Raw genomic sequence first — 23,176 nt, forward strand, 5'->3', positions numbered from 1 at the left:
GAATATAATATTTATATATTTCCCATAATTAAAGGCCACAGTAGATCAATATTCTCTTGCATTACAAACCTATTTGTTCTATTTCAAAGGAGGAGGTCGGCAAGAAATCGGACCAGTCTGAACATCTGTCACTTAGTGAACCAATAAAGGTCCAGTCAGAGGTTGGAGACAAAGAAAGCCAATCCAAAGAAAAATCCCTGTCTGACTCAAACAAGAATAATTCAGATGAGCATCGAGATTCGCGTAATTCTGCAGAAAGATCTCACGATCGTCGTTCCAGTGAACATGGAAGTGGAAGGCGATCAGAAGAAAGCAGAGGTTCCTATGATGACAGGCAGCGTTCAAGAGACTCCAGTGAGAGGTCACGTGATCGCCACAATAGCAACCAGGATCACAGGAGGTCCGAGGAGCGCTATCGTCATGACAATAGATCACATGAATCTAACAGGCGAGTTGACTGACTATGTCATTTTGATTAAGTATAAAATAGGCTTGCTCTGGAATTTTCAAGATTTATGAAAAACAACAAAACAATAATCTAGAAGTATTGAGTAAGGTGACCCATTTAAATCTGTTCCAAAGGGTATACTGTATCAACTGGAATTATTTTTATTAATCTAGTAGTTCATTGAATGGTAATGGTTTTTTGTTTGCATTCTCAAAATATTGCTTCTATTTGCGTCAGTTGCATTCCTTTATTGAGAAAAGATAAAGAAATAAGCCATGTTTTGGGAAAACTGGGCAGAATGCATGCTTGTCATTCTAGATTAGCTTGTGCAGTTTCAAAAGGATTGTCAGGAACGACACTTTCTGCCCAGCCTGGATTTTTATGCCCCCCTTCGAAGAAGAGGGGGTATATTGTTTTGCACATGTCTGTCGGTTGGTCCGTCCGTCAGTCTGTCCACCAGATGGTTTCTGGATGAAAACTCAAGAACACTTAGGCCTAGGATCATGAAACTTCATAGGTACATTGATCATGACTGGCAGATGACCCCTATTGATTTTCAGGTCACTTGGTCAAAGGTCAAGGTCACAGTGACTCGAAATAGTAAAATGATTTCCGGACGATAACTCAAGAATGCTTAGGCCTAGGATCATGAAACTTCATAGGTACATTGATCATGACTCGCAGATGACCCCTATATAGATTGATTTTCAGGTCACTTGGTCAAAAGTCAAAGGTCACAGTGACTCGAAATAGTTAAATGGTTTCCGGATGATAACTCGAGAATGCTTACGCCTAGGATCATGAAACTTCATAGGAACATTGATCATGACTGGCAGATGACCCCTATTGATTTTCAGGTCACTAAGTCAAAAGTCAAAGGTCACAGTGACTCGAAACAGTAAAATGGTTTCTGGATGATAACTCAAGAATGCTTACGTCTAGGATCATGAAACTTCATAGGTACATTGATCATGACTGGCAGATAACCCTTATTGATTTTCAGGTCACTAGGTCAAAGGTCAAGGTCACAGAGACTCGAAATAGTAAAATGGTTTTCGGATGATAACTCAAGAATTATTACGCCTAGGATCATGAAACTTCATAGGTACATTGATCATGACTGGAAGATGACCCCTATTAATTTTCAGGTCTGTAGGTCAAAGGTCAAGGTCACAGTGACTCGAAACAGTAAAATGGTTTCCTGATGATAACTCAAGAATAATTAGGCCTAGGATCATGAAACTTCATAGGTACATTGATCATGACTGGCAGATGACCCCTATTGATTTTCAGGTCACTAGGTCAATGGTCAAGGTCACAGTGACAAAAAATGTATTCACACAATGGCTGCCACTACAACTGACAGCCCATATGGGGGGCATGCATGTTTTACAAACAGCCCTTGTTATTTTGAAGACTTTGTTAAATGAAAAATTAAAGTGGACGGAAAGTGTCGTCTCTGATTAGCTTTTGCAAAATGCATAGGCTTATTTGGGACAACAAAATGAACACAACTGTTCCTGTTCTATCAGCAGCAGCTCAAATGACCGTGACAGATCCCATGAACGTGACCGTGACTACAACAGGAACAGGGACTATCACCAAGGTGACGGTCGTTATGGAGACAGTCGCCATGGAGACAATAGATTTGGCGGTGGAAATAGGTAGGCTGTACATGATTTTGAAATGGTACATTGTATTGTGTTTGGAATAACATTGACATGTGATTAAGTATTTCTTAACAGTTTGGAATAACATCAACTGAATAAAGTTGAAGAATGGTGAAAATACATTATGGTTACTTTTGCAAATTTATTCTGAACTGAAATACAGACACAACCTTAATTTTGCCCATTTAAATGTGAAATGAATATATATGAAAAATAGGCAAGTGTAAAACTGTTACACATAAAAGTTAAATGCTTATAGTAATACCAGAATTCTTAAAATCCAAGATGATTTTTTTAAGAGTAAGTGCTAACGTTAAATCCTAGTTGTATTCCTACTGAAATTATATAAAAAAGCACTTTGACATATTTGTTTTCTAGAAGTTGTATTCCCACTGAAAATGTAACAAAAAGAAGGTACTAAACTTATTGAACTAATATATTGAAATACCGTAATAATGTAATTTTTAGGGGTGGCTACAGTCATGGAGACAACCGTGATTACCATGGGAATCAGGGTCAAAGGGGTCAGCACGGTTACCAGGACAACCGGGGCAGTTACAGTCGAGGTGGATACAACCGCGGCGGACACAATCCAAACTACAGGGGAAGTTATCAAGGAGGATACTATTGAAAATAGCAATGACTTTGGAGGATGTATTGAAGGGATGGATACACTGTTGGATATATTTCTTAGTCCAGTGTATAGTGGTCAATATAAAATATCACAGAAAATGTATTATTTCAGTCAGTGAAACTTGCTATGGCATTCAAAGTATCTTCAAATTCATTTGTTCACTTTTGGCCACTAAACACAACGTTAAGGCATCAGTTTTGTTAAATGCAATATTTTTCATTCACAGATGAACAAAAACAAACTGTGTACTTATGGTTGTTGTTAGTTAATAAGAATTTGTCATGGTCTTTGACCAATATTTGATGTTAGGAGATGCGTTATTACGTTAGAAGCAACATTTACTCTTGAAAAACCTGCATACCTTAAATTCTTATGACTTTGTACTTATAATAGTTGAAACTGTGAATAACATCTTTATAACTGTCTCTACAATTGTTAGTGTGAAACAAAAATAGTCAAATGTGTAAGTAAAATTTGAATGTAGTTGTACAAGTATTGAATGCATTCTCATGTTGTATGTGGCAGCTAAGTCATTTTGTATTGGCAAGCATATTAAACCATATGTGTGTTATATGATCATTAATTTTCGCAATGTTGACATTGACCAATTCAATAAAATGTTCTCATTTCTGCTCATTCTAAAAATGTACATAATGTATAAAATAGATATTGTCTGTTCTTGTATTTGTATGGATCATTTAATGTGTATATGTTATGAATTGTAAATTCACCAAGTTTACATAAAAGCACCATTGATGAAACATGTGTTTATAAAAAAAATTCAGAACTTGTGTGTATATTGATAGGCATTTGGCATATACTTTTTGTTATCTTTTTATCTTTGGTTGTTATTAGAGGTTATTCATCTCTGAAGTCTTTTGTTTGTTTTATATAAACTGTAAGAAATTAAAGATGTTAAACTGTTTATTTTTATTTTTCAAAAGTGCACTGACTAGTTTTGTCTATCTTCATTTACTTATTTGCAAGGTCACTTAAAAAAGTAATGTTACTGTTTTAACTGTGTATTTTGCGTTCTTGACATTGCTTTAAACCTGTAATAATTTGTTGTTGATGACTCATTTCTGTAACAAGTTTGTCACAGTGAGTACAATGATGTCATATATTTGTGTCTTGTTCTGTGAAAGTTGGGCATAATGCATGTGCGGACTGCACAGGCTAATCAGGGATGACACTTTCTGCTTTAATGGTATTTTTTGTTTAAAGGAAGTCCCTTTTTTCCAAAAATCTAGTTTAAGCGGGTTCTGGTCGGATGATTTTTCACAGAGTTATGGCCCTTTGAAATTTTCCATTAACTGTACATACATGTATAGTGCAATTCTTGTCCGGGCTATTTCTCGGCAACTAATGACTGGAATTCAAAGAAACTTTATGGGAAGCTTCACTACCAAGAGATGTGCATATTATCAGCGGGTTCTGGTTGGATGATTTTTCACAGAGTTATGGCCCTTTGAAATTTTCTATAAAAAAAATTATTGTCCTCCAAACTACTGTGCCCTCAAGACGTTTCCTTTTATCTGAATATATAGTGCAATATTGTGACAAAAAAAACCTTTGGGGAGCATCACCCGTCTTTGACGGTTTCTTGTTGGCAAAGTTATGCCCCGTAGACTTAGAAAATTTCTCTATAATATCCGTTTTCTGGAGGTTTCTTAGGAAATGCTTGCAGATATTTAGCTGAATTTTAGTATGTGAGTTTTTTCACATGACTTACAGATTAAGTGTTAGTTTTTCCGGTCCATTGATTTTCTGCAAAGTAGGGGGCATTGTGTTTCACAAAAACAGGTCTTGCTTGTTTAAAGGAAGCTTCTTATAAACAAAAATAAACTTAAGGCGGAAAGTGTTAACGGAAATGCACAAAATATTGTGTTTTAACATGATTTATAATTATTTGTGCAATTGAACTGCATTTATGTTGCTGTACTCAAGTTTTTCTAAACGAAGATTAATGAGTAGTAACACATTGTTTGTGCAAGCTGCTAAGGCTAACCTAGGATGACACTTGTATTAAACCATTTATGCCTAGTGGACTCTCCCATTCTTCTAAATTGGATTAATTTATAACCAAAATTAGGGATGTCTAGTATATTTATTTCTATATTTAGAACATTTCTTACAGAAATTCATTTAAGCAAACAGCGCAGACCCTGATGATACGCCGCATCATACGGCATCTCATTAGGGTCTACGCTGTTTGCCAAGGCCTTTTTTTCTAGACGGTAGGCATAAATAGGCCCAGAACAAGGCTACCAGTAATTTGTTCCTTTGTTTGAAGATTTGAGGTATTGTGTTAGAAGGCGGGATATAAGCTGTTGTATCTTCTTTTACAACGTACGTATCATTTCAAAGTTCATGTGCAACCCCAATACGTGTATATATATACTATTGATCAGTTATATTGATAGGTTTTTTAATGTGCTTGATCTGTTTCTGTTAGTAAACTTTTGAAACCTTTTGTATTTTGCATGGTTACCATGTATGATTTTTGTGTATTTTAGAGGCAAATTTGTGATTATCCACCTTTTATGAGGAAAAATATTATTGAAATAAAATTTGTCACATTGGAAATTATTGAATTAATAAAAAATGAAAAATCAGATTTTAAAGATTGTCTGTGGCTGAAATGATCGTGGAAGTTGTAATACACCGTGGAAGTTGTAATACACTGCTGTTAGCTAGTAGTAAAGAGGTTGAAATATCAGAACAAACATGGTTTTGAGCAGCACTTTTTATGAAGGCCTCTATTAGAAGATTTGCAAGAGATCATTCAGAGTGTCTGTGTTCAAACAATGCTCCCAAGTTCTAGGTATTGAGGGCATTCAGGTTCTATAGAAATATTACTACTCTTTAACTAGATTATTTCATCTGAAGGAATGAACAAATAAATGTAATAAAATAAACATGTTTTTCAATGCACCAGATTAATTTTCAAACAAAGCCAAGTTATCACTACAACAAATTTTGTGAGCATGTTTCATGATTGTTAAAAAATTGGCTTAAACAAATATTTATAGGGTGTTGTAGAAAGTTACATGATTTTGTATTAATTTGAGCTTGTTTAATAGTTCATGAAACCACTTGATCCACTTTCGAAATGGCTGGGATATCAGTGGGACAAATGTTCTGACAATGTCATTAGAACTGGGCAATAAGATTGGCCTTTAGAAAGTTCACAAGGTTGTGATGTCGGACTACAGACAAAAGGTGATCAGAAATGCTCACCAGAACTCACCAGAAGCACATTGATCAGGTGAGCTTAAAAATCAACATAATGTTACTAAACTTGTCAACAATTTATTATCTTAAAAAATACTCCTATAAGATTAATATGACAAACAAGCTGAACAATTGTATGTATCTGGGTAGATATGTAATAAATATGAGAATTGCACATTGCGTCATCTAAAACTTAAAATAGTTTGAACGTTGTTAAGTAATTTAACAATTCAATCTTAATATTGCTGGCACACAGTCATCCGTGGCATACACATTTTAATAAATTAAATATTGGTAGATGTTAAATTGTGTGTACCATGTATTATTTCTCACATATTTTAAGATACAATATCAATAGCCAAACTACAGTATAGTTACACAGAAGGAAGAACCTTTAGTGAAATATTTTATCTGTATGTGGCTGTAATGTAAATAGACATTTTAAAGTAGCTGAATTCGGACACATAAGGAGTATGTGAATTCATGACTGCTGTGATTTTAAGAATGGCATGCCATACATTTTTTATATTAGAACTTCAAACGTATATAAATATAATTATTTTTAAAAGCCAAGTAAACTCTTAATATTTTAATAGAAATGTAATGAGAAAGTGCAAGAGCCCTTTTTAAATGCTGCTGCTTATACCATGTGTAATTAAAAACCTGTGTTCTGGTTATTAAACAACAATGACTGCATAATTGAAAAAAAGAAAAAAAAGTTTCTTCTAGACAGAAATTATTAACTACACAGTTCACAAATATTTCATTAAAAACAACAACTAAAAACAATTTCTTATATAAAACAAACAGTACAACTTTAAAGCAAGCATACTATTGAATTAATCTATTGAATTAAACAATAACTATTTGCTAGCTTGTATAATGGTTTGTATACAAAGCTTTTAATACCTCTGGCCTGAATCGTCATGTACATTATAGACTGTTATTAGTATGCTTACTCAAATTCATACCAAGTTCAAATTCAACATGGAAATTATATATTGATTTATAATATATGAACCACTGTCAGAAAAATAAACAACATTTTTGTTCATTAGAACTAACAATCTAAAAATAAATTGAAATATTTTCTGTGGATTTGAGTTTAACACTGCAATTTACAAAACAAAAAAATGCACATCCCTTAATTTGAAATCATTTAGTGTACCAAAAAGCAACTAGTACAATAACACATACAATGGAAAACGTACAAACTTGCAGACAAACACTAGATGACTAACAGATGGGCCAGAATACACGTGTTTGATCACAGGCAAACAGCATATTGCAAATAGTTATATACACTATATGTCTCCATAAAAACTGTATGCTTCTGCATATTCTATAGCAAAACAATTTTTCCAACTGTACAAAATATGCCTATACAAATGTCTTGGTTACATGGGTTTGTGAAGGATGTATCGTTGCTAAATAAGTGGTCGCCAAAAATATATTTTATGATACGATTTTAGCTATTTGAGTTGGAGAACCAACAAGGTTATTTTTTTATTAATAAAAAAAAGCTCCATCTGTTAATGAAACTTGGCAAAGACTATATGACCACAAATGTAAACCAAAGTTTAATAAAATACTATCTGAGTTTATGACTGAGTATACATGGTTGTCCTGGACTTCACCTGGAGTAACGCCAGTCGGCCACTTCAAGTGTGCGCTTGATTAGCTTTGACTTAAAAGGGCCATAATTCTGACAAATGTGTAATCCCTTTTGTCCTTAAGATGTGAAGGTTTAAGAACACAATCTACATATTAGTTTTGCGGAGTGAAGATCACAATTTGGGAATGTATGAACATACGGATAGACACAAGCAAATCTGCATGTATATGCCACTTAGTGAGGGAATACAAATAAAAACCTTGCATTGCTGTGTTCACACTTAACATAAAGTAAATAACATATTACTCATCAGCAATATATGAATTTTATGTACATATAAAAGGCTTTCTACACTTTTTATAACAAAAGAACAACAAACAACTTATTAATAAATAAAAAAAGTATTCATTAAAATCCATGGCTTGGTTACCACATACATCACAAATGCAAAGAAACAAAATTTATAATGCTGATTTTTCGGGAATGAATTCAACATCTGCGTATTATTGATAATATATTTCGTTTTCAAATTAAAAGCTCTACTTATATACATGTACATTACAAAAATACTTATTTTGCTGTTAAAACACTTGAAAACTTCCGGGACAGAATGCAAGCAAAGAGCCACTATGTTATTACAGGGAGCTTTCTTGATATGGTCATGAACGCTGAAATGTAGTGTCAAAGTCTGAATTGTATTCTTCTTCGACTTTGAGATAACAAAGTTAAGCTAAGCATCAATAACAAAATCCCACATTTACACATTTAGTGATGAATGTAAAATAGATATTTTATTTAAAAAGATAAAAACTGTGCCTTTTGTTGAACAAAATGTTCATAAAAGATACAATCTTTGCCTTTTGTTGAACAAATTGTTTTGTCACTAAACATACAATTTACTTGCAATCAATAAAAAGCTGACTGTAAATGTATCAAAATATATTAATTATTATTATATGCAAGTAATCAAAGAAAGATCCACACATGCACTTTGACAAAAGATCATTATTCTCAATCATTTCCTCTGTTTTTTTTCTGTAACAAATTACATTGGTTCTTGTAAAAATATACACATCAACAAATCTTTCCAAGAAAAAGATGAGACTGCCCATCTGTGTGATTGAGGTGACCCATAATGCTTTGCCACTAGAACATTCCTCTGACATGTTTTCCTTATAAAAATAGTACTATATTATATTTACACCACATAGGCCAAAGAAAAGTATCAACAGGTGCACCTCAGAATTTATAATAACACTAAGAATAACAACCCAATGACCCAAACCTACATACTGGTAAATCAATTCACAACACAATGGCTGATGAAAAGTTTCAACAGTTGCACTGAAGAGAGTTCTTTGTAGTTGGAGTTTGGCCTATATGTAATGACTATGGTTCTGCTTATTAAAAACACATAATTTACACCCCATTTGTCAACAATAAGCCTCTACAGGTGGAGTTTGAAGAGTATGTCTTGACTTAGCTTCGGATTATTACACAACATTTGCACCAATTTAACCACCTACTGAGAAAAAGGCACAACAGTTACACTTAGAAAAACGTGGGTGTAATTGGTGGTGACCCTGTTATGCGCCAACACTGGTTTTTAAAACATGCCTTTAGGCTTTTTGGAATAAAAATATCATTATATAACGCACAATAGATTTACACCAAAATGGCTTAGGAGAAGGATCAACAGTTGCACTTAGACGAACTCTGTGTTGGCGGAGGGGGTCCTGATTGTCTAGATGGAGGGTCTATGTGGATTCGTTCATCATTGTTCTCTAGAGCATTTTTTTGGTCCATGGTTTGCAGACCACACGTGGGAGAGGTCTCGTAGAGGTGGATTAGCTTTTTGGCAACTTCTAGAAATGCTTCCTCTATACCTGGAAACAGAGGTGAAACTTTGTGTGTATCCATCTTCCATATTGAACTTAGAGCTAGGGCAAAGCTGTGCATGTAACTGTTCCCACACTATATACAACTGTAGAAAATAATTTCAAAATTGCCTAGTACATGAAGGTTCGGTCAGAAAAACAACAACAGTATGTATAGATTATTATATGGAGAAAGTGTGCCTTAAGTGGTTATTGGCACACTTGGTGAGTTATTTGCATGAGGGCTTTAGCCCGAGTGTAAATAAACACTAAGTGTGCCAATAACCACTAAAGACACACTTGCTCCATATAATGACCTGTTTATTGCATATGTTCATCATGTGTATACATATGTCGTGTATCATCGGAATTTATAATTAATATCATGTATATCGAAATTTATATCGTAATAAAAACATAATTTAATATAAACGACACGCTTACCTCAATGACAACTTTAAATCAATATTTATAACAATGAAATCGAAACGAGTTGCACTTACATGTTTTATTATTCCATCTCTTTATCGAAACTTAATTAAACCACACTATTTTATTGTATTCCTATCGAAGTTTACAATTATGCACGATAAACACACAACGCGAAATACGTTATGCATTTGTTCGATGATTTAAACGAATATTTTACTATTAAAAAAACCCACATCCAACAAGTCCTTAAAATCCAGATAGTTAAACTCGAACTAGTTAATTACCTCATACAACATACGTCATAATTTCTCTATCAGCTGCATGAAAAATAAAAGTACGGAAAGCCGGTTTTAAGAAAAAAAGTGATTCCATAACCCGTTGGGACGCTATTTTGTTTTAACGCTCCCTTCGCCAATTATGTAACGTCAACCCGTGCTGACGATCCACCGTTGCTGTGAGATTACCGGAAGTTTGAAAATTAAAGGTTATTTGCACACTTGCTCAATACCGAGATTTTCATGAGTTGTTCGCGAAAAAACTGTCTATTTTGTTACTAAAAATAGTAACATATGCAATAATATGACCGTTATTGACCTCTAAGGTTTGACTGAGGGTGTTTCTTGCAAAATGCAGTCCCAACACAGTGATTAGTAGCAGTAAATTATGTATACAATTCTGTAATAAAGAATGATAATACAGTTTGGACAGGTATTGCTACCCATTCCTTGCTTTTGACCTCTCAGTGTGACCTTGACCTTTGAGCTTGGGAAACTCTGTCTCCAAATCATTTGTGACAATTCATGAAATTGCAGTCTACGCATTATTGTGAATATGCGTACATAAGAACACCTGTGAAAAGATTATTTATAGGGCATTGTTTTCACCAAATAAGAAACCATTTGATTTCCAACTACAAAGTCCAACTTGTACTCAAAAAGTGTTTTCCTTCTAATCTTAAACTTTATAGAAACAAAAAGTACAAAATGGATAAATAACAACAACTAGTAAATCTGTATTTGTTTTTACAAAACAGGCAGTATGTCATTTATCATGATTTTTAGAACAGTATGCGATAAATGCAATAAAGCATTTATCAAGGGTCAAGCTTTTGAACACAAAACTTGCTATGCCTGTATTTTAAGTGAAATGATTTAACAGAATAACACCACATATGCATTCCCTGTTAGTGCTAAAACTAAGTTCCTAAAAATAACATCTTATAACATGGACTTTGGAAGCTGATGGGTTTGATTTCAAAAACTGTAATACATGTTGTACCTGTGTTTTTAAGGGCACTGGTTTCACTGAATAAGGCCCCAATGGTTTCTGCATATTCCTGGGCATCGTCCATTTTCACTTGACGAGCATCCTGAAGATCACATTTGTTACCAACAAGGCAGGTCACTGAAATATTATTATGATATCAAAATTTTACATTTTCATTAATTTTGATGTAAAAAAGTAATGATCTAGAAAATAAGCAGTTGGTCTGAGATATAACAAATTTATTTGCATAAAGATTGGTAATTTTTGCCTAAAAATGCTTGAGAAGACCCCTTTGGTTGTTCATAAAAGTACTGGTAAAATTTTTAAGAGAAATTAGACCTGTCAAATGACTGGTCAGACCATTACGGACAGTAAGCCAGTGGTTCATGCCTTCAATTTTAGTACAAGAGCACCGCATAACGGGTGCCAATGCTCGGCTGTGGGTGCAGTTTTGAACAAGAAACCGTCGGAGAAGGGTGATGCTCTCCAAAGGTTTTTCTAGTCACAAAATTGCACTATATATTCAGATAAAAGGAAACGTCTTGAGGGCACAGTAGTTTGGGGGACAAGAATTTTTTTATAGAAAATTTCAAAGGGCCTTAACTCTGTGAAAAATCATCCGACCAGAACCCGCTGATAATATGCACATCTCCTCTTGGTAGTGAAGCTTCACATAAAGTTTCATCGAATTCCGGTCATTAGTTGCTGAGAAATATCCCGGACAAGAATTGCACTATATGTACAGTTAATGGAAAATTTCAAAGGGCCATAACTCTGTGAAAAATCATCCGACCAGAACCCGCTGATAATATGCACATCTCCTCTTGGTAGTGAAGCTTTCCATAAAGTTTCATTGAATTCCCGTCATAAGTTGCTGAGAAATAGCCCGGACAAAATTGTGCACAGACGGACGGACACACGGACGGACAGACGAAGCGGCGACTATATGCTCCCCCCAAAATAAATTTTTGGGGAGCATAATAAATGAAAGCTTGTCAGATTTTTTTTTAAGAGGTCACAGTGACCTTGACCTTTGACCTTGTGACCCCAAAATGGGTGTGGCGTGTAGAACTCATCAAGGTGCATCTAAATATGAAGTTTTAAAGTTGTAGGTGGAAGCACTTTGATCTTAGAACCAATGTAAAGGTTTTAGCACGACGCCGGCAGACGGCTGACGACGAGCTGGCTATGACAATACCTCGGGTTTTCTCCGAAAACAGCCGAGCTAAAAAACCTTAAGTTGAATTGCCAAGTCTATAACTTTCTGCAACTGTGGCTCATTCATTTTAATATTAAGTTATTTTTGCTTAAATGGCTAAATTCCAATAGATATGATATTATTATGATCTTAATACCAGCTCCACATATAAGTATAAAATATTGATTTTTGTTTGTAACATTTTTATGAGGATATTTCCCATTTTAAATTTGGCTAAGGAATACACAATCTCATAGATAAGTAGTTAAATATATGTGTGAAAGAGGGTGTGTGAATAGCTCTACCAAGTTTCTATATTTATGGGGAAATTCTGTCTATATGATTAAAAATGTTCAAGGCATTTTGTGGAACTGGTCAAAGCTTACCTATTGGTGTATCAATGTTCCTCTTTAATTCTGAAAAACAATTATAAAATATATACAAATATACACAAGGATCTTAAATATTTGCACTACTCTATAATTTTTTCCACAAAATTATACAGTAGTGCAATGTATGTTATAAACTTTGACATCAATTTAATGTTGAATGAAAACCAATTCATTGTGATGAAGCCTTTAAACATAGTTCTAAAATCAGGGTTAAATTTATTCAAACTAAAGATTTACAAATTAACACTTTGCCATGTCAATATTTTAGGAAGTACAAAGAAATTAATTGCTATGCCCCTGGGATGTTTGCCCAAGGGTTGCAGTTAATAGAGAGGATTAAACAACCAGGTGCTTTGGTATAACCTTTTGAATGCTGGGAAATTTGTCGTCTGCTAAAATGTCATCTGCTGAATTTCTAAAATTAGCATTTTCTTCATTTTTTTTCAAAGAATACTATAAGAATAGCAAACAGTTTGGATCCTGATGAAAAGCCACAGAACATCTGGATCCAAACTGTTTGCAAAGGCCTTCAAAATTCGGTTCCAGCACTGAAAGAGTTAACAACACAAATGTCAGATAATTATATTTTTTAAACAATACTGTCACAGCTTGTCTAAATGAAATTTGGAATAAATGTTATGGTCTAATTGTTAGAAAGATACTATTTTCTTGTGCTTACAACTTTTATCAAGTAAAATCTATTCAACATTGCATTTCATATTAGAAAGTCCATAGTAATTATAAAAAACACACACTGTACATCAACCGTAATTGACCGCCTGTTATCATACAAATGTTTGATATAAACATAAAGCAGCACTGCATAGACATGCAGTAGATGTATACTGCTAAAATAAGTGTTCCTCATTAAAACCAGCAACAACATTCACAAAGCCCTCCAGAGAAGACTTAAGAAAATTCATGAAATTCACAAAATTAGGTCTCAAGCTATTAAGTTTTTAGTTCTTATAACATAACCATGCTTCTATGGTTCTTTTCCTAAACAATTGCCAATACATTTGAAGTACGGAGGTAAGGTTGAAATGACAGGAATTTGAGTGGTTAAAATTGCACCATTTTGTAAACACAAACCTTTCAGGAAAAGTAGAAAATTTGATCTGAAATTTTCCCTAATTTACAACTAAGTTAGTATTTTCCCCAGGAGATATGAGAATACTGGTCCTAGGCAATGTATATACATACCAGTGACCCAGTCTTTTATATCATAGAAGGTGTCTGATGACGTGATATCGTAAATCAACATGGCAGCATTTGCCTTTCTGTAGTACATAGGAGCCTGAAGAATAATAGTTAATACAAAACAACCTCTAGGCTCAAACTGATGATACATCCAATAACTTGATAGTAATATATTTTAACTAGGGCTAAACACCTTGATGCATACCGTTTACCAAAGTATCATACCGGTAATCAAACTTTAGCAAAAATAATATTCAAATATGAGGAAGTGTACAGTCACTGGCTCTGCATGTTTTCTTTGGAGATAATTCAATAACAAGAAAGGTATTACATCATCATAGTAACATGTATATTATTTAAAAACTGCAACACGAATGACACAGTTACAAGCACTAACATTGTGGCCTCTATGTAGCTTTCTGGGCTCAACAAAAATAATTAAAGAACATCCTGGAGGTATGCACATCTCCATTTGCTAACGAAGATTCCAACAGAGTTTACAGATACAGTGGATTGTCAAGTCAACAAATGGAAGAATACAGACATGGAAATCTTAGGATAAGACAATGCCTAACACTCAAGTACCATTTATCGGTCAAGTATTTAAAGCATTGAAATTATTTTAACAAAATATGCCTTACATACTTGTAGGTACAAGGAATAAACAAAGTGAAAGCTTCACTTTATTTACACTTATTACAAACTAACACAAACATAAATAAACACTACTCAAAATTTCCACACAATAGATAATGTAATGAGATATCATCTGCATTTAAGGTTACTTTGCTGGAATAGTGGAACGTTTTGCAACCACTTCAGAACAGCTCTAAGTAGTAGAGATTCTAAACACCACACATTGATTGCAGATGATTTTCTTATATTGTTCAGGATAAAACAATAATATTTGAGATTTTATTTCTGACAATGGAATGGAAACCCGTGCACGAATTAGACACTGGAAGAGAGTTTGATTAAATTCCAGCATTTATTTGCTGAGAAATAGTCTGAAGAATAAAGAGTGATTGACAGACTAAAAAACAAAGCGGCAGCTATGGTACATGCTTTCCCCGTTTGTTTAAAGCACAATCAGGGCACAAAAATGATGGCAAAGTATTACCATGGATCGAAATCGTTCTTGTCCAGCAGTATCCCAAACCTGAAGCTTCACTCTGTAGTCGCCTACATTTCTGGAAAAGAACAAAGTATGCGTAAAATTATGTTGTCCTTTTCTGTTGAATGCCTTGGCTTAAACCTATATATAAGCATGATTGCATCGAATTTGAAAGCTTGAGACTCTTTTGAGTCTGCTTCCTCAGTAGAACCAGTACTTGGTGTCTAAAGAGTAAATCTTGAAAACAACCCTCAAAAGGAAATGGAACATACAACCTACTGATTGCTATGTAGACCCTATATCCACTGTGCAAGCCTATGTTGTTATTAAGATGAAGGTCCTAATTCTTTTGCTGATTCCCATTTTTTAAAAATAAAAACCTAACAATTTTGCCTTTGATGTTTGCCTTTAGGATTTTGCCACCTATCTGAAGTTAGGAACATATTTTATGGTCTTTTGTATCACATTATGTGCACTTGCAGTTGCAAATTGTATTGCTATTGTTGATAATAGGATTTGAACAGACGAAAATATATAATAAATATATAAATCATGCCTGCCATCTTGCCAAGTATGCTAAGTATGTAGTATTAGTATTAACATAAATTTGACGAATCTTTAATATTCAACAAGTTTCAAATAATGCCATGAAATAATCATACTCATACAGGTAGGCAAGTCCTTGGAATAATAGGGTTTATTTATATTCTTGGTAAGTGAAAAAGATTACACAGCAAATCATAAAACTAGTGATGACTGACATAATGATACATATTGTGCTTTGTTAGGTTTCTGCCAATGGCGACAACTTTTTTAACATATATTAAAGGTTTTCTCTTGGTACCTTTTAGTTTACACTAAATTGACAAAACAGCTTTAAGACAATAACTGGAGTAGATCAAGCAAGCACAAACATGCCCCAAGTGCATTGTTTGTTATCATATAATATTAGCCTATTGTTGTCAACAATAGCAGGAGCAAAAATGAAGGCTTATCTCTGCATCAGTTTTCAAATTTGTAAGGCACAAACACAACCTTGCTTTACATTATTGATTTTTAATCTTTAGTCCTCTAGACTGTGATATTTGTAAACCTATACTTACAGTTTATAGGTGAAGAATGAAGCTCCAATGGTTGGACTCACAGCCTTACTGAACATGCCTCCAACATAGCGAATCACAACACTGGTTTTACCAACACCTGCAAAGTTTGATACAATTATGTTGTTTTTTACGAGCAAAAGACTGAAGCCTAATAGCAATAAGCACTGTATTTAGATGTAAAAAATAAAGAATAAGCTTTATCACAACAGTAACCAAATGGTGTAAAACAAACATGATGACATCTGAAAAATTTGAAGAGTAAACCAGCCTTCTATGTATATCAAAATAATTCCATGCACAGGAAAGTAAGAGTAACATCACAATCAGAGATGGACCAACCAGAAAATTGATCCGTTAAATAGCCTCCCTAGATACTGCAGCCAGTATAGATATACTTTGCTCTATTTTTCAAACTATCATGGACTTTGATTGCATCAATACACTGTTTCTTAAATGCTCAAATTAACACTTAATTGGCGTTTATTTGTAAGCCAGGTAATATATTTTACATACCCTGACATTAACAGTTTCAATTTCTAATTCATAAATTAGATTTATGTAGGTATCTTAATGTAAAAGAAATATAAACTGCTACTAGCTGCATTGTCAAACAAAGGCACAATGGAAACACTCAGATTTTATTATATACTCTATATAATTTAAAAACAATCTTCATCTTTTAATACAGCAATTTTACTTGGCCTAAACTATGGATGTATTATGCATTTGAAAACAAAATGTATGCATACTGCAGTGCATCCATAAGAGCAATAAATAATTATCTAATATCCATTGAATTTGGCATAGCTGCATTTGCCAATACTCTGTAAAGTGATATGCACTTATTTTCATACCTGAAACACATATGAGAGTGCATGTTAACAACTGAACAAATACATGTTGAAAATCAATAAATCATTATCTATATACTAATAATAATATATAGGTATAGGCTTAAAATAAGTTAAGAATTTAAGATTTATTTGAATTTAAAACAGAAAGTAAAACTTCAAACACATAATTAACATACTACCTTGAGATCCTAATACAACAACTTTTGCTTCCAGAGATTTCATATTTATTTGTCATGAACACAGTTTAACTATAAATTGAGCACCAATTTCAAAACAACATTGACAGGTCATGTTCACGGAAGTATCAGTTCGTCTGCCATTTTAATGTCACGTGATTAGATCGAAACAAAATAAAAATAGTGGCTTTGTATTGCTTTTTTTACTGAAACGTAAAGGCTTGATAAATATTAAATGAAAAATCTGTCTACAATCTAAAAGAATGGTAAAAGGAGGGAAAACAAACAAATTTAAATTGATACGAAAGTGAGACTTAAAGTTCATATTGTGCATACTCAAAACAAAAATGGCTGACGAGGTAAAGCAAGCTCATCAGGCAAAGCCGGGTGGTGATACCATCTTTGGCAAGATACTGAGGAGGGAAATACCAACACCATACATTTACGAAGATGATAAAGTAAAGTTTGACAGCGTTTTAATGTATTGTCATTTAGCATTGTTTTCAAAACTCATATTTCTGTTTCGTCCCACGAACGTTACGAACTAGTTGGTTTGTGCTGTAAATAATATTGATTGAATAAATTTATTGTTACTTATTAACACATTATCCTCTATTCCTATAACTTCGTGCAGCCCTATAAGATCGTGTACTCTTTTTATGACGTAAACTTCTAAGCAACATTCGAACGCACGTGCCCGTAAACTGTTCAGTTTTTAACGCGGAATTTCCACAGCCAATAAGACAACAATCATGAGGAAAAAACAATGAATATGATATTATGTTCGTTTTTCTGACCTCGTTTCAAAGAAATAGCCTAAAAAGATGTTTAAAATCTGCACATTTCCTTCACCAGACGGCTTGTTTGTCAATGTTTTGATCGTAAAATGTTGTAAGAGTAGTTTCCCTTGGAGGCCCGTCTCGAATTTGTGTTGTGCACTCTGAACTTTGCATTACAATACGGTTTAAGTATGCTGTGTATGCGGAAAATTTTACCCCCAAATGATGACACAAGACCATACGTTAAGATCGGGACCGGCCTATTGCGATAAAGATTCTCGCTGCGTCAGTTTTAGATTTTGTCACAAAACAACTGCCATTAGAAGGGGTGACAGCTTTTTATGCCCCCATTGTGAATAGAATTTTATTAAGCTATTTTCCGTTAGTAAATACACTTTATCTAGACCTCTGAATACAGTTATCACAGTTCATATTTCATTTTTATGAAGACCAGTTTTATTTTAACCATTATTTTCAATACAGTTTATTCACGAAATTCATCTAAAACAACACATATTTAATACAAATAAACACATATTCACAAAAACATCATCGGTTATTATAAACACATCCCAGGGCCTCGCTGTGACGTCATCAAAATCGGTGCACGATCTTATAGGGTAATTCTGTGTGACGCAGACTACAATATACATGAATGTTTAAAGGTACGTAACTCCATTATTATTGTCTGTCAACCAACATATTTCACTCGTTATTTGTTAAACAAAAGATAAATCATAAAGTATATATCAAGTTTAGTTATTGTCTAATGATTTTTCATGAAATATATGACTTTGAAGTTTAAGGTGCACGAACTTATAGGTTTAGAGGCTAAGTTTCACTTTATAATGAAATTCAAAGTTTAAAAATCAAACCAAACTACATTCAAGCAATATTCTTATCTGTCGAATGTTTAAGGATTTAAAGGTAGTCCATATAAACGGACTGCCAGAGCCTTTGATAATTTTTGCCATGGCGGCTCTGGCAGTCCATATGCACCCCTTCATAAACATGGGTGCAGTTCAGCGCAGAGAATCCGTGCGCTTCACTAAACAGACGTCGTTCGAGACAAATTGAGGAAAATTATGAATAAACTTCATAAACATGTTAAATTTACTTGAATGACAACCTACGGATTATATCCTTTGATTGCACCCTATAAAAACACGACGATGTTTCAACACACTTTTCTCGCTGACATGTTTTATGTTTAAATTTTAAACAGTGTATTCTGTATCGAATAACACATTGTTATCGACTTTGTAGGCTACAACACATAACCCGACGTGCAAAATATTGGTGTACTGTGACCTAACCAATATTCGGTCAATTTTCCAATATGGCGGATACAGTGTACGAAAGCAAAACTAAGTCAATAAAAAGCAATTATTTATTGTTTAAATGGTACCATTCGTATGAGTTTGTGTATTTCAAATAGTCTTTTGAACTTAGAAATTTACGATGGGAAAAAATGCGTATCAAAAATGCATATTTGTCTATATATATATCGCTATATGTATACATGTCCCGGAAAATAAGCAAAAGTCCCGGAAAATTGAGCTCAATGTCCCGAAATTGGTCTGAATATTTATGGCAATATGCGATATTCCATTCAATGTTGTCCATTGTTACTCTCCAAGCATGTGGCCAAACAAATTAACGTTTAGATGTGTAGCTGGTGTTGCATGGAAAATTGATAACATATATGATTTTTTCAGGTACTTATTTTTTACAAGCTTTGTGATTTTAATCTGAACTAAACTGGCTTTGTTTTCAGTGCGTAGCTTTCATGGACATTAGTCCCCAGGCACCAACTCATTTCCTTGTGATTCCACGGAAACCGATACAATGTCTAGACGAAGCACAGGATGAGGATGAAACGGTCAGTGATAAAAAATTGTCTCATGAATGAGATGTTTGACATGAATTTAGTAACAATCTTTCTAAATTCGATGTTGTTCAATTTGCTGGAACGTCTAATCTTGATAAAACCATTTATGTGGTTGAAACCATAAAGTAATATATTGGTAAATGTTCAAGAGCATGGCATATCAAAATATTTTACATGAACCAAAACCTATCTGGAAGAAAAATAATTTTTTACAATAGGTTGCCCACAGTGGCAACTATCTTTAAAACTTTGGTTACCCTGGAAAAGAATAGCGAGTTTAGAACCAAGTACCTGTCATATGTATCTAATACTTACTCCTATACAAATTAAAAAAAAGAGAAAAATATAGCACTGCTGACATGATCAATGCATGATGTTTTTGTCTAAATCTTCATTAATTTTAAGAATAAACTGTGGAAACAATTGTCGTTAAATTTGCCGATTAACAGCGTGTCCAGTGAAACCACTAATATCTCTGCCTCAATGTTCAATGTCAAAGGTTGAATTTGGCCATGAAACAGCTTGCCCAGACTATAACTATATCACTCATCATGCCACTTAAAAATAACTTATCATAAATGTGTGGGGTAAAACATTTGTTTCTCTACCTTAAAGGTAAGATCACACAGTACAGAGGTTACATGTGACCAATAAACAGCTTGTCCAGACTTAAACATTCATCATGCAATTTTGAAATGCTGGGTACTTTACCACAAATGTACACCCGTGAAAACAGAGTATTATGCATAAAAAATGTTAACAAAGATCAAGGTCACAATTAGAGGTCAAAGGTCAGGTCCAACCTGTAACTGTAACAGATCAAATATTCAATATTTTAATAAATAACTTTGCTTTAACCTCATGCAATTAAAAAAAAATCGCCAACAAATGTGGAGAAGATGTAATGCCTCTTGGGCCAAGGCCAAGGTCATGAGATGTGTGTGGCGCAGCTTGTGAAATAATTACAAGCATTATAGAAGATGGGGTCTACATTTTGCAGACAGGTCTCTGACTATTGACCAGTATTATAAGTTAAGCTTGCTTGGTTGAGCTTCTCATTTCAGTCACTGGCTGGTTTGATTCTCTCTTTGTCATAACACCAACAGTAGCCTGCATACAAAAATCTGATACTTTCTCTTATAATACCCTATAAGTGACCATAGTTTTCTGTTTCATTAAAAAAATGATTTAAGGGGTTTTATTTTGAGATTTGTTTGAATTAATGAAGGTTTTCAAGTAATGGATAAATGTTCATTTCAAAGATGTAAAAGTATATTACAATGAAACTGAAATATTTGTTTAGCTCCTTGGTCACCTGCTCCTGGTTGCCAAGAAAGTTGCTAAGGAACAAGGCCTTGACAACGGTTACCGGGTGGTGATGAACAATGGAGCGGATGGTGCCCAGTCTGTGTTCCACATCCACCTACATGTGATGGGAGGCAGACAGATGGAATGGCCGCCAGGCTAAGTTTAGAACTGAGGAAGAAAGTTACCCAGTACCGTTTTAGCTTCATTATGGGAGAAAAGATTGTTATCGTGAAGTTTCCTCATTGTTGAACTATGAAGAATTGCAGGAAAATCATGTTAAATATTGTAGTAGTTGTTATAATGTATCCAAATGTGAAATTAAAATTAATACATAATTTTACTAATTTTGCTTTGCTTCTAATAAAATTAGCGGTGTGCAAAAAATTATTGTTGTTTACGTCTGTTTGGCTTTAAGTTTGTTTTTGTTCTTGACTTTGAGAAGTTTTCAGTTGTTTTCTCATATATACCTGCTGTTAATGCTGAGACTTTAAAAGAAGTTTACAAGTTTTACGTGCACGTACTTTCACAAGTAACTGAAAACTGCCCGTCATTAAACATAGGTAGGAGAAAAAGGTCCTTGTAATATTTTCATGGCATGCTCGTCTGGCTAAGGATGTCAGGTTTGATTTCCTTCCCAACCTGAGGATTGCTTATGAATTTATTTGTACTTCCATTCTTAACTCACCTCTGAATCAAGTAGGGAAAATCAAGTCATTCAATAAAATAAGCAGACTTAGCACTGTTAAAACCAGCTAACCCCAAAAAGAAGATCCACAAGAGGGTACGGGGTAGGAAGCGGCTTTCCTTTGATGACGTCAAACTGTAAATTCACACAGGTTGCCAATTCTCGCTCTACTTTAGAAATGACTCGATCTTTTGTTTACATGTTCAGTTGTAAAAAAAACACCTGCTTACATAAAAACTTTGGATCAAATTATGAAAATAAAAACGAGGGAAATGTTGCAGCAAACTGTGGTTATATTAATTGGTAAGTATCAGTTAAAAAAGGAAATTTTGTGTGTCGTATGTCAACAAGTTTTCTATACAACAACAAGTTTAACCATTTCCGCGTGGATCAATCTTAGTAGAATGTCATCAATATTTTTCATGGACGACCTCATAAGTCGAGACTGTAAATTTAATCAATTTTTTTAGGAAAAAAATCTCTACTTATGACTGCATTTTTACGGTAAACTGACTGCTGTGATGTGTCAGAAATACTGTTGAAAATGACAAACAAGATTTATAAGGTTTGTGGCTGTGCTAGAATTGGTATTCAGCATCCCTCAGATTATTTAGCCCTGTGCTTTAAAGGGGTTAGTCGAATGATGACCAGGGCCCACCAATCCTTTCTTAGACTTAAGAATAAAGAATAGACTTGGAACCAAGAAAAATGCGTTGATTGTTTGAATATACAGGCCTCCACTGGTGATTATGCAATTACCCCGGTAACAAAATGTTCTACATGAAGATGATATAGATAGGGGTGCTAAATGCTAAGTTTGACTCAAAATTCAAGCAATTCTTTAATAAATCAACTTAAAGAATATTCTTTATTCTTAAAATTAAGTCTAAGAATTGTTTGGTGAATTTTCTGTATACGAGTTACATTGTAACTCTTAAACATATTACTATTTTCTTTGACTTATGCCTAAATAAAAAAGATGGACGGTCAGGGTCACATTTCACTTAGCTTCTTAACTCATTCTGAGACTAACACACACATATAATCAATAGAATAATTTAAATTTAAATAATTTTAAAATACAATAGTTTTGTTGATCATATTTAATGTATTTGTAGATCATGCTAATTGCTTTATCAAATACTTATTCAGTTAAATAATCTACTCGTAATAAGCAATGGTCTGCATAAAATTGAAAGTTTTATAAGTAGCCGAGTGAAATGGGACTCGGGGGACCATAACTTATGCCCATGCATAAAGATTCCATGGGCATAAACAATAAATAAGCACAACAGCATAG

General features: G+C 33.9%; 3 protein-coding genes across 3 annotated transcripts in view; 2 read left to right on the forward strand and 1 right to left on the reverse strand.

The window, feature by feature from the left end:
- LOC127868179 (uncharacterized) overlaps window positions 1–5,367 on the forward strand; it is a 76,680-nt gene extending 71,313 nt beyond the window's left edge. Inside the window, exons 18-20 of the mRNA XM_052409816.1 lie at window positions 90–448; window positions 1,981–2,112; window positions 2,587–5,367. Coding sequence (XP_052265776.1) covers window positions 90–448; window positions 1,981–2,112; window positions 2,587–2,749 — 654 coding nt within the window. The 3' untranslated portion in view covers window positions 2,750–5,367. The remainder of the gene's footprint in view (window positions 1–89; window positions 449–1,980; window positions 2,113–2,586) is intronic.
- A 681-nt stretch (window positions 5,368–6,048) lies between these two features.
- Window positions 6,049–17,371, reverse strand: LOC127868193 (ras-related protein Rab-31-like). The gene is made up of 7 exons (XM_052409847.1): window positions 17,217–17,371; window positions 16,184–16,280; window positions 15,087–15,156; window positions 13,970–14,063; window positions 12,761–12,790; window positions 11,189–11,314; window positions 6,049–9,487 (listed from the first exon to the last, which is right to left on the reverse strand). The coding sequence occupies exons 1-7, from the start codon at window positions 17,257–17,259 to the stop codon at window positions 9,294–9,296; spliced, it is 654 nt and encodes a 217-aa protein (XP_052265807.1). The 5' UTR covers window positions 17,260–17,371; the 3' UTR covers window positions 6,049–9,293.
- Window positions 17,372–17,503: 132 nt separating this feature from the next.
- On the forward strand, window positions 17,504–21,578 carry LOC127868195 (adenosine 5'-monophosphoramidase HINT1-like). The gene is made up of 3 exons (XM_052409848.1): window positions 17,504–17,671; window positions 19,770–19,874; window positions 21,187–21,578. The coding sequence occupies exons 1-3, from the start codon at window positions 17,561–17,563 to the stop codon at window positions 21,349–21,351; spliced, it is 381 nt and encodes a 126-aa protein (XP_052265808.1). The 5' UTR covers window positions 17,504–17,560; the 3' UTR covers window positions 21,352–21,578.
- Window positions 21,579–23,176: the final 1,598 nt, after the last annotated feature.

This window comes from Dreissena polymorpha, chromosome 2, assembly GCF_020536995.1.
Source record: "Dreissena polymorpha isolate Duluth1 chromosome 2, UMN_Dpol_1.0, whole genome shotgun sequence".
Taxonomy (NCBI): Eukaryota; Metazoa; Mollusca; class Bivalvia; order Myida; family Dreissenidae; genus Dreissena; species Dreissena polymorpha.

What these genes read in the sequence shown, in the direction of transcription:
- LOC127868193 (XM_052409847.1), bottom strand. Translation starts at nt 17,259, where the DNA reads ATGAAATCTCTGGAAGCAAAAGTTGTTGTATTAGGATCTCAAG. An exon ending in TGTTGTATTAGGATCTCAAG is followed by an intron (nt 16,281 to 17,216) that starts GTAGTATGTTAA and finishes CAAACTTTGCAG; the next exon opens with GTGTTGGTAAAACCAGTGTT. An exon ending in CAGTGCCCTTAAAAACACAG is followed by an intron (nt 9,488 to 11,188) that starts GTACAACATGTA and finishes CTCTGTTTCCAG; the next exon opens with GTATAGAGGAAGCATTTCTA.
- LOC127868195 (XM_052409848.1), top strand. Translation starts at nt 17,561, where the DNA reads ATGGCTGACGAGGTAAAGCAAGCTCATCAGGCAAAGCCGGGTGGTGAT. An exon ending in ACATTTACGAAGATGATAAA is followed by an intron (nt 17,672 to 19,769) that starts GTAAAGTTTGAC and finishes CTTTGTTTTCAG; the next exon opens with TGCGTAGCTTTCATGGACAT. An exon ending in CACAGGATGAGGATGAAACG is followed by an intron (nt 19,875 to 21,186) that starts GTCAGTGATAAA and finishes ATATTTGTTTAG; the next exon opens with CTCCTTGGTCACCTGCTCCT.